Genomic DNA, 12,439 nt, shown 5'->3' with positions numbered 1-12,439 from the left:
TCACCTGTCCCCCCACCCACCTCCCCTTTGGTGACCACCAGTTTGTTCTCTATAGTTAAGAGTCTGTTTTTTGGTTTGTCACTTTTTTTCTTTTTTCATTTGTTTAAGTTCCACATATGAGGAAATCAAATGGTATTTTCTACTTTACTATTTTTTAAATATGCTTCCCCATTTCCTGTAACTTGCAGGCATTTTTAAAAACCTATATAAAAAAGTGAATGAGTTAGAACAAGAAATCACAACCAACTCTCCCACTCATCTACTGGGAAAATGGAATTAAAGACCGAAGGATGATTTTAGAGAAGCTGGTGACAACGCCAGGGCTACCTTTTGCCTCTGTGCCTGTGACTAATTTCTGTACCTGTAGAACTGGTTAGTCATATCCAGTGTATCCCCATCTAAATGTTACAGATTAGACTCCAAGGAAAGAGCTCCACCTCCAGGAATTCCTGAAGTTCTTCTGGAAAAGGATGGAAATTCTTTCTCTATTCCTCAACAAAATATTTCTGGGCCTATTCCTACCGACCCTATAAAAGTATGGGATATAGCAGTAAGCCAAGAGAATGCTCTCAGGGCACAGCAACTTGAAAAACCTACCATTTGCCAATGTTCTTCATGCCAGCTCTCTATAAACATATATAGGGGGATGATAATCAACTTTAATTAATTTCTACTGTTCCCCAGTGAGGTAGGTATTATCCTTATTTTACACATGAGGACACTGAACCACATGTAGGAAAAATCAATGTGGGTAACTACTCAAAAACTCAAAGCTTAAAAACAGTTTCCACAAATATGGAGGCAAAATTGAATGAGCTTGTCTGAATGTTAATAATGCTGCCTTTTAGGTGGGAGCCACACCTTCACTAAAAAGGATATTCCAAAGGGCCAAAACACACAATGGAGTTGTTCTGGAGGTCTTTTAACTTATTTTTTGTTTGTTTGTTTGTTTTAAAAAGCTGAGGCTTAAGAAGACAACGGTTTTAAACTGCAGAGAACATTAGATCTGAGAGTCTAGATCCCAAGCAACTTAAAAAACCTTGAGTTTCTGACTAAGGGAATCTCATTCTACATCAAAGTCAAAGGCCCTTTCCAAGAGATCAGCTTAGTTTTAAGTTACTTCACTACCTCACGTTACAAATATAGACATGGCATAAGTGATCTCTGAACCCAGTAGTTCCTCCAGCCAGCCAGCCATCAAACAAACATTTATTCATCTCCTATATGTTAGCCACTGCGCTAAGGGTGGGCCAGGGACAAAATAGAAAGCAAATTTATCCATCAGTGTCCATTATTATGCATATTCCAATCTAGTGGAGAAGATGAACAAAAAATAATCATAAAAATAAATATATAATTACAAACTGGAACAAGCACCATAAAGAATGGCACAAACTAACTTCACAGTTCTTTACTTTTCAAGGTCTCAACTGAGATCCAATGTAGGATCAGAACTTAGAAACCGAATCTTTATTGCTGAGTGCTGCCAAATGTTTGAAGATGCTTTATTCATTCAACAAATATTACTAAGCAACTACTCGTGGCAGGGGCAATGTATGGTTCCTGGAGCATAATGGAGAACAAAGCAAACTCAGTCCCTCCCATCCTGGTGCTCACAGTCTAGCTGGGGATAGACGTTAGTCAAATAATCATACAAATGAACATACATTTATAGTAAGTACACACAGGATTGTTGAGAACTGGAAGGTAGTTCTATTTGTTCCCTTTTATAAAAGGAGGCAAAGACTTAGAAAATGAGATTAAACTTAAAACCCCATATTTAATACCCTGGACAAATCTATGAAAGATGTAATACTCCATCACCTTGAACCCAAATTTCGACAATGGCTCTATCTTTCAGAAGTTGGGAAATGTTGAGCAAATTGCTCAGCCTCTTTGAGCTAGCATTCTCTTGCAAAATGAAAATAATCATACACGCACATCTCAGGATTACTGCCAGATTTACTGAGAATATGTATAAAGTTTTAGGGCACCTGGGTGCCAGTTGATTAAGTGTCTGCCTTCGGCTCATGTCATGATCCTGGGGTTCTGGGATTGAGCTCTATATTCTGAGCAGGGAGCCTGCTTCTCCCTTTCTCCTGCTTGTGCTCTTGCTTGCTCTCTTGCTCTCTCAAATAAATAAATAAAATCTTTTTTAAAAAACCTACAAAGTTTTATAAATCTGCCATATTATACAAATGTTAGTTATAACAATCCTCTGTATTCAACAATTCCATAAACATGTATAAAATGCAGACTGACTTTTAAAGCAGGACCAAACTCTATGGTTCTATAATTTTGTTCACCTAGTACATCATCTCGATCTGAAAATATTAATAGAAAGACCAATGTCATCATTATACAATGGCAGTGTAGCAGTCCTACCTCTGGATGAGTCATCAATTTAACTAACCCCTTATCTCTGAACATTTAGGTTATTTTCAATTAAAAAAAAATGCTATAAAGAGTACAGTGACTGATATACTTGTACATCTATCTTCACTCATTTAACCAATTATTTCCTTAGGATAAAATTTCAAAAGGAAGCTGGGTTAAAAAGTGTACATTTGGGGCACATTTTATACTAGTTGCCAATCTCCCCTCTAGAAAATTACACCAATTTAAACTGCCTGGTTGACATACCAACACTGCAAATTGTATATCTTTACCATGTTTACCAACCTAAGCAATGTAAAATGGCTGTTTTAATTTCCATTTCTTTGAAAATTTTGACATCTGTTCTTCCTCCTTCTGTTTATGTCCTTTTCTCTTTTGTCTTTGGGCGTCTGAAAATATGATTTTAAATGAAAAACCTTAAATATACAGAAAGATGTAAAGAACAGTAAAATAAATGCTTCTACTCTCACCACTCTGATTCAATAATTGTCAACATTTTGGCATAATTACTTTATTTGCTATCTGTACACACACGCAATATTTTTGGGGGCTAACCACTTAAGGTACATTTTATTTTATTATTATTTTTTAAAGATTTTATTTATTTATTTTGAGAGCAAGAGCATGCAAGAGGAGGGGAGCGGTGGGTGCAGAGGGAGAGGAGACGCAGACTCCCAACTGAGCAAGGAGCCTGACGTAGGGCTTGATCCTAGGACCCTGAGACTATGACATGAGCCAAAGACAGACACTTAACTGATTGAGCCATCCAGGCACCCCAACTTAAAGTATATTTTAGACACTGCAACACTTCTAAATACTTCAGCATGCATCTTGGAAAAATAAGGGCATTCTTACACATAACTACAGTATAATGATCACATCCTACAAAAATATCAGAATTCTTTAATATCATCTAATATCTAATCCATATTCAAACATATCTTTGGGTCTTTATTATTCATCTGTTCACATTTTTTATTGATTTTTGAGAGCTCGTTATATATTTAGAATATTAATCATTAGTTTGCTACTTACTGTGTGATCTTGAACAAAATACTTAAGCTCTCAACCCTCAAATTTCTACATCTGTGAAGCACAAATAATAAGACATATATATCATAGGGTTATTGCAATGATTACTTAAAATCATAAATATAAAATGTTTAGCAGAAAACAGACATATTAAAAATACTCAATAAATCATAATTGCTGTTATTAACTTGAAAACATTTTTCCAGTTTTTTGTGAGTCATTTAATTTTGTTTACAGTGCCTTGCTATATATATACCCTAATTATGGACAAGGAGGTAATATCAGCAGAACACAGTATGGAAAAATAAACAGAAACCTGAAAAATATTAAAAAAAACAAAATACAATATCAACTATTAAAAGACCTAGTAATGTTTCCAATTCCCTTTAACAAACTCTAAATAAAATTAACAATCTTGATTCTGAAATCCATATTCCAAAGATGAACATCCCTATTGAATTTTAATTTTTCTAGAGTTTCTCAGTAGCCTCTAGCTAAAAAAGCATAAAGGAAGATTAATGACAGCTTCAGGCAGGAGGACAAAATGCAAATCAGTTTTAAAATTATTAAATGAGATTATACAAAGTGCTTATAACTATACCTAGAACACAGTAAGCATTCAATAAATATTAGACATCTAAATCATCTCCTTAACTGTTATTAACAAGAGATTATGTACAACATATTGTGTACTGATTATGATAAACAATGGGTTCTAATTACTTAATGCCACTCTGTATACCAGTGTATATTAAGGAATATTCTGTACCTTGAAGGTTAACAGAAGTCATCCAAAATAATCAGAGCAGTGTCCCCTTTGAGGGATACATTTTAATTACTTTTTCAATTTTGTACATGTTTATTGTTTTACTGAGGTTTAGATATATTTTAGTTATTTTATTTTCTTACTAAATTATCCACTTAGTTGAGGTTCTTAATTTATAACAACAGAATTAATGCACAGCATTTCCTTACAATTTTCAATCTTTCCTTACCTGCAATTGTAACTCATATCATTTCTAAGACTATATATTTGCTTTCTTCTCCTTTTTCCTCAACTAGCATACTAGAAGCTTTTCTATTTCATTGGACGTTGCATAGCATCATTTCTTGAATATAACAATTCTACTTTTTCTGCTCACAAACTCATTAATTTTTTCCACATGTTTACTTATTCTATTTTTTTCTTAGACTCATTTTCCAGCTTCTTGAATTAGATGAAGTTTATTTCTTTCCCAACTTCCTTATATATATAAAAAAATTAAGGCAATGGATATTCTTTTGAGTAGTGGTTCAGATCATAACTTTAAAATTTTGCTTTTATAATTTCTAAATAGTCTGCAAATTAAGTTTTTCTTTTAAGAAGTATTTTTAAATTTCCATGTGACTGAAAAATTTTTCCTGTCCATCTTTTGATATTAAGTTCAAAATGTTCTGTGCCATGGTCAAAAATATGGCCTGTATAATTCCACTACTGGGTATTTAGTCAAAGAAAATGAAAACACTAATTTGAAAAGATATATGTACCCCTTATGTTTACTGCAGCATTATTTATAATAGCCAAGATATGGAAGCAACCCCGGTGTCCATCCATAGATAGTGGATAAAGAAGAGGTGATGTGTGTGTATATACATATATATACATGTATAATGGAATATTATAATATTGTAATATGTGATGGAATATTACTCAGCCCATAAAAAAGAATGAAATCTTGCCATTTGCAACAACATGGATATATGTAAAGGGTAAAATGCTAAGTCAAATCAGTCAATCAGAGAAAGACATCATATGATTTCACTCATGTAGAATTTAAGAAATGAAACAAATGGACAAAGGAAAAAAGAGACAAAAAACTAGACTCTTAAAGTCGTCTACCATACTCTTCTAAGGAAAGGTTCTAATATGCACCCTAATTCTAGGGCCTTAGGAATTTTTAGCAAAATTCAAAACAAAACTCAAAAATGTTGAAAAAGAACCACAACAGTTGTATGTGGAAAAAAAAACAATAAAACAAACAAAATTTCAACTGCTTACTAATCAGTTCTAAAGTCCTGAAATGTCTATATTCAATACGGGAGAAATCCAATAAATGTCCCTTTAGCTAACAAATGTTATTGTAATAAAAACAAAATGCAATTTAAATCTGGTCGGACTGTTATTCTACTAACAATTCACAGTTATTTTGGCTAGAGAAAAAGTAGGTCACATAGTATTAAGTATGCAAAGGTAAAATACTATCTTTATAAACTTAGCTATGGATAGTTAGGCAATCAAAATATTCAACTATTTTTCAAAACTGAAGCAGAATGTCGAATAAATTCTTCAAAGAAATGCAAGAGATTTTAAGCACGTAACTAAAATACCAGCAATCAGCAAAATGTTTCCTGAGGTTTGCCTCACAAAGTCTACATCTTAGAATTATCTCCCACTTGGTTCCAGATGTAAATCAGTAATTTTCTTACAAAATCCTGCACTGGTTTCTTAACAAATATAACACCATTTTTTCTCCTTGCATGACACAAGGTATCTTTCAGACGGAATATCTGATAGGATAGAATATCTTGTTATAGTAAGTACAAACCAATAATCCCTTTTATTTTGATCTACATAAAGTAGCTTGAAAACCAGTCCCACTCCCACCTTCGGATAAGGGGAGCACAGAAGTAACAGCTATTGTACTAGACAGAGGACCAAAAGAACGAACAACGACCCACAGAAAGCAAAGAGTATCTGAGAACGTAGCTGAATATTCTTACCACATTTTCCAAAGGTGCTGCACCAAACACTTTAAAGACGGGGTTGGGTTTAGAGGGGGAGATACAGAGGACAATAGCTTGCTGTCCCACTCGAGTAGTATATTCATCTAATGTGGCTCGGAGTTTCCTGAATCAGAGAATGAAAAGAGAATAAAAACAATTAAAGAAAACAGAAATTATAGTGACATGGAAACAAAATTTACTTTGACTTCAGAAAATTCATTCTGATTAGATATGGGTCTTTTTTTTTTACCTAAAATATGAAAAGGGGAATGTGAAGTTGAATACCCTGTTCAGCAGAAATATGTGCATGCCTCTGTCCTAGAGCCATGACTAGCCCACTGATCCAAAGGTCGGTTATAAGTTTGCACACAGCCTTGACACAACGTCAGACGTGGAGAGTAGAATTCTTCCCGATCTCAGTAACACTAAAGGGGTTTTCTCTTACTGCTACTTATAATAGTAATAATTACTGCTGAGACCCTTTCTTGTAGACGTCATCATATCATCGCCATGCTTACTGAAGGGGACCTAAATGACCTGCTTCTAATTTCTTTGACTGACATAGTCCTTGTTTATGTCTCACTGACATAGTTTTAATCCAGAAATACAACTTCAAAATGTTGTCATTTCCAGATTTTCACTGCATATAAATAATAATTCTTGGTCCTGCAGTATTTTACAAATGAGGAAGAAAGGGGATCCCTGGGTGGCTCAGTAGTTTAATGCCTGCCTTTGGCTCAGGGTGTGATCCTGGGGACCCGGGATCGCATCCTGCATCGGGCTCCCTGCATGGAGCCTGCTTCTCCCTCTGCCTGTGTCTCTGCCTCTCTCTCTGGGTCTCTCATGAATAAATAAATAAAATCTTAACAACAACAAAAAAAATGAGGTAGAAGTCAAAGAGCTTTTTCAAATATATCAACATCGGATGAAACAGAAATGCTGGGCTTTTCTTCTGAAATTATGGGAGATTATTTTAAAGTCTACATTCCATAATTCTTCTGGGAACATAGTCTACTCTTTCCAGAGACTGGTGAGTAATTAATTCAAATGAAACAAATGGAACATAACTACTTTTCCATCTTTCTCCAAAAGTATGTACTGTCATTCTATGCCCCTTATAGCAAAGACATTTCTATAGATAACACATTCTAATTACTCCTGCCTATCCTGTCATTAAAAGAAATGAGAAGATCTATCTGGTGGTATAGAAACTCTTTGTTGAAAGCTTCCAATCAGTACTTTTGGGTTTTTCCTTCAGTTTCTTATAGTCTTCCTCTTCTGTTCTTAGTATAAACCGTATTTTCTAGCTTTTGTCACATATCATTTACATGGACTGGCACTCCATTTGGATTCAACATTCCAATAAACATCTAAAATTTTGGATATAATATTTAAAACACTACAAGAAAAAAACTTCTGGAATATTTTTAGATGAAATTTCTTATTCTTTATGCAGTCAAATGCTCTGCCACTGAGCTATACCCCCTCTTATTCCTTATGAATGCATGTTGTGCAACCATCAAATATTAAGTCCTCCATGTACCACACCTGTGTAATAATCTTCATTTGCAAACTACAAACTCTTCAGAAAAACAGAAATGAGCAAAGGACCATATACCAACAAGAAATTTGAAGACACTCCAATCCTTTCAATCTTACCATTCCACTGAAAATGCTTTTGTCAGGTTCAATCATGACTTCCATGTTGCTAAATCTAATGGTCAATGTGCATCTTGTTCAACCTGCCAGCAGTATTTGACAAATCACATGCCCTCCTTCTTAAAGCACTTTTGTACTTGGTTTCTAGGATATTGCTCTCTTGATTTTCCTCCTGATTCACTGATAGCTTCTTGGACTTCTTTGCTCATTGCTTTGATCTCTCCAACCTCTAAAGGGTAGAGTGCATCAGGCCTCAGGTGGCACTCACTCCCTAGGTGACCTCTTCTAGTCTCATAGTCTTAGACAAGATCTAAGACTTAGACACTTTCAGCAAGATCTCTCCTTTGAATTTCAGACTTATATATCAATTGCTTATTCTGTTTCTCCACTTAATAGGTAAGAGGTATCACAAGCCTAATCTGTCCAAAACAAAATTCCTGATTATGCTCTACCCTCACTCGTTTCTATACCTGTCCTTCTTCCAATAAGTATCATCTCAATACTTCCAGTAATCAGACCAAAAATCTTGAGGTCACCCGTTACTCCTGTTTTTGTTCTCATACCCCACATCCAATCCATCAATTACTTATGTTAAGGGTAACTTTTGAAATACATCCAGGACCTGACCATCTCTTACTATCTTTGCTATGTTGGTTTTAAACACTATAGTTTCTGGCCTGGATTACTACAATCATCTCCTAATTGCTCTCCCTGCTTCCATTCTTGTATACCCAAATTTGATTCTTAAAACAGTACCCTGGCAGTTTCTTTGAAAACATAAATCAGACCATATCACTGCTTTGGTCAAAAGCCTTCAACTGACTTTCCATCTTATTCAGAACAAGAGTCAAAACCCTTATAGTGGACCAACGACTCCAAAATGTGGCTTTCTACTACTGCTCTGATGCTATCTCCTGTCATTCTCTCCCTGGCTGTTCCTCAAATATGACTATCACGTTCTATCCCACTTCAGAAACTGCTCTTGCTCTTCTCTCTGCCTGAAAAGCTCTTCCCCTAGACATCAACAATGTCCCTTTACTTACTTTAGGTCTCCATTCAAAGGTTGCCTATCAAAGAGGACTTCCCAGGGGATCCCCAGGTGGCTCAGCGGTTTAGCGCTTGCCTTCAGCCCAGGGCGTGATCCTGGAGACCTGGGATCGAATTCCATGTCGGGCTCCCTGCATGGAGCCTGCTTCTCTCTCTGCCTGTGTCTCTGCCTCTCTCTGTGTGTGTCTCTCTCATGAATAAATAAATAAAACCTTTAAAAAAAAAAAGAGCCTTAAAAAAAAAAAAAAAAGAGGACTTCCCAGACCATCTCTATAAAAAAAGAGAAACTACTGTATCCTCCTCCAGACCTTTTTTCCCCCTCACTCTATTTTCTTTTCTTCCATAGTACTTATCTTCATTTGATACATTACATATGTGTTTACTTTCTTTTTTCCTTCACTAGAATATAAGTTCTTTAAGGGAATTTGTTTTGTTCATGGTTATATTCCCGAGGCCTACAGCAATGTCTGGCACAGAGCAGGCATAAAAACTTTCTCTGAATGAAATGATGTGATATTCTACATTTGTTCATCATTTCTAGTTTCATTTATTTAATTCCATAGGAGTACTTTCAAGTCTAATTCTGCCATCAAGGACTCTAACTTGGCATCCTTGGTGTACTTAGTAATGTATGTTCTAACTCTCATTCACATCACGAAGCACTGGAGGAACAGCAACAATATGGAGAAGGTAGCCCTCACCGAAGAAGGCGTGTTTGCTGTCTCTTCCGGATAGATGGATTAGACTCAAACACATGAGGCCGTTTCCGCTTCTTTCCTGTTGCCACAGCAGCAGCAGCAGCCATTCCCACAGGACCTAAAATAATAACGCATGTGCTGAGATCAGGCAAAGCCTGCTAGCTGTATAAGACAGAAAATAAAGGTACAAAAAAGGTAGCATTTATTTCCTAATATGTTCTCATTAAATAAAATGTTTCTGATATTATCAACATACTTTGCTATTGTTCACCACGAATCATATTTTCATTTACCAATAAAACTTACAATGAATCTTAAAAAGTGATTGACTTAAACACCTCCCCACCATACACTAGCTAAATTTGATATAACGTTATGTTTTGTTTTGTTTTGTTTTGCTAGCATGCCCATACTGCGAAGGCAATATTTTCAGAGGTGCTAGATTAAACTGCAGCATTGAGAGGAAGAGCTTGCCAAAAGAAAATAATCACAGATTTCAAATTTCACTTCCAACCCTGTGCCCCTCTTTCCATTACCCCAAGACACTGCCAAGTGGACAGTGCCAAGTTAAGGAAGTCAGAGATAATCACTCATACTTGGAACTCAAATAGTAATACTACCACACATAAGAAGACTATCTGGAAGAATATTACCTTAATGGGAAATTTTTTTCTTATATATCTGAGAATTGTGCCTAAAATGGCATTGTTGACCACAAAGTTAAACTGATAAAAGCATGCTGGCAGGAAAAAGATGAAAACTATCCCACTCTGAGGAAAAAATATTAATAAAAGTTGGTCTGGCTTGCCCTGAAGCTAATCACTAAAAGAGAGGAATTATTGGTGTCTCTGATTCATGGAATCTCAACATATCAAGGACATTCCTTTTTTTTTTTTCCTTTTTAAGCAGATGACCCACTTTTATCCTTATCTGTAAACCCTGTAATAGGCTTACATGAAAATTAAGTTTACTCACATTTATATATGTTATATATGGTCTAAGGGGCTCAATTAAAATAAGCCTTTTTGAAAATCCAGACAAATCTCTCTACATGTATTTTTGGTAGTATAATCAGTCTGACTTAAATAAACTCCACTAAAGAGCCCCAGAGCAAGTAAAAAAATAAATTAATAATTTTCCTCTCCTTTCCATAAAAAATCTTACTGATGCATTTTTTCTAGGATTTTATTTTTTTAATTGTGATAAGAACACTTAATGAGATCTGACATATTAATTTTTTTAAGTGTACAATACAGTTAAATAGGCACAATGTTATATACCAGATTTCTAGAACTTATTCATCTTGCATAAGAGCAACTCTCATTTTCACACCCCTGTCCCTGGCAACTACCATTCTACTCCTATTTCTCTAAGTTTGACTAGGTACCTCATATAAGTGGAATCATGCAGTATATGTCCTCTGTAAATGACTTATTTCACTTAGCATAATGTCCTCAAAGTTCATCCATGTTGTTGTATATGGTAGGATTTCCTTCTTTTTAAAGGCTGGATAATATTCCATTTTATATCTACACCACATTTTCTTTATCCATTCATCGGTCAGTGGACATTTGAACTGCTTCCACATCTTGGCTATTATGAATAATGAACATGGGAATGTGAATACTCTATGAGATCCTGATTTCAATTTTTTTGATTAAATATCCAGAGATAGAATTGCTGGATCATAGGATAGTTCTATTTAACTTTTTAAGGAATCTTTATACTGTTTTCCATAGAGGCTGCACCATTTTATATTCCCACCAACAGCATACAAGGGTTCCAATTTCCCTACATTCTTTGCTGATATTTATCTATTTTTTTTTTTTATAAGAGCTATTCTAACAGTGTGAGGCAGCATCTCACTGTGGTTTTGATTTGCATCTCCCTGATGATTAATAATGTGAACATCGAGGGAGGGGGAAAAAAAAATAATGTGAACATCTTTTTCATGAACCTCTTGGCCATTTGTACGTCTTCTTTAGAGAGATGTCTACTCAAGTCCTTTGTCCATTTTTTAATTAGCTTATTTGTGCTCTATGGAGTTGTAGGAGTCCAACATTTTATTACTGAAACTTTCAAATACAGAACAAAGTTAAAAGAATTTTTTAGTGAATATTCATATCTACCACTCTACCATTAACATTTTACTATATGCACCTATCCATCTTTCTTTTCTTTAATTCTTTAAGATTTTTTTAGATTTTTAAATAATCTCTATAGCTAATGTGGGGCTTGAACTCACAACCCCAAGATCAAGAGTCACGTGCTCTAATGAGCCAGCCATGCACTCCATCTTTCTATCCATTCATCAAGCCATATCATTTTTCTTATTCTGATTCATGTAAACTGCAGTATGACTCCCCTAAATATTCAGTAAAAATATCATTACCTAGAGTTCAGTATTTCTTTACAAGTTTTTCTTTTGAGGTAAAATTTACATATAATGCAATGTACAAAATCTTAAGTGTACATTCAATTTTAAGTGTACCATAAATTTTGAAAATGCAGACACTTATGATAACCAATCTCCTATCAAGATATATAATAATATCACCACTACAATAAAGTACCCAAAATTCTGAATTTTTTCACCCTATTTTAGTTGTCTATTCTAGAACTCCAAATAAATGGAATCATATAATATATACTCTTTTGTGTAAGGTTTTTTTCACTTAGAATAATGTTTCTGAGATTTATCCATATTATTATATATTAGTAGTTTGTTCCTTTTTATTGATGAGTAATATTCCAGAGTATAAATAAATCATTGTTTATCCATTATCCTATTGATAGACATCAAGGTAATTTCCAGTTTTAGCTATTATGAATAATGATGCTTA

The 12,439-nt window shown here is 34.7% G+C and overlaps 1 protein-coding gene across 8 annotated transcripts in view; it reads right to left on the bottom strand.

Annotated features, from left to right (window-relative positions):
- The window catches only part of NRF1 (nuclear respiratory factor 1), a 136,415-nt gene that overhangs the window by 67,816 nt on the left and 56,160 nt on the right, over positions 1-12,439 (bottom strand). For all 8 annotated transcript variants that reach the window (XM_077857314.1, XM_077857316.1, XM_077857317.1 and 5 more), the window contains 2 exons: positions 9,600-9,714; positions 6,190-6,316 (listed from right to left, as the gene is read on the bottom strand). In XM_077857314.1, the coding sequence (XP_077713440.1) occupies positions 6,190-6,316; positions 9,600-9,714 (242 nt within the window). The remainder of the gene's footprint in view (positions 1-6,189; positions 6,317-9,599; positions 9,715-12,439) is intronic.

This window comes from Canis aureus, chromosome 18, assembly GCF_053574225.1.
Source record: "Canis aureus isolate CA01 chromosome 18, VMU_Caureus_v.1.0, whole genome shotgun sequence".
NCBI classification, from domain to species: Eukaryota; Metazoa; Chordata; class Mammalia; order Carnivora; family Canidae; genus Canis; species Canis aureus.
This window is presented reverse-complemented; position numbering and strand designations above follow the sequence as displayed.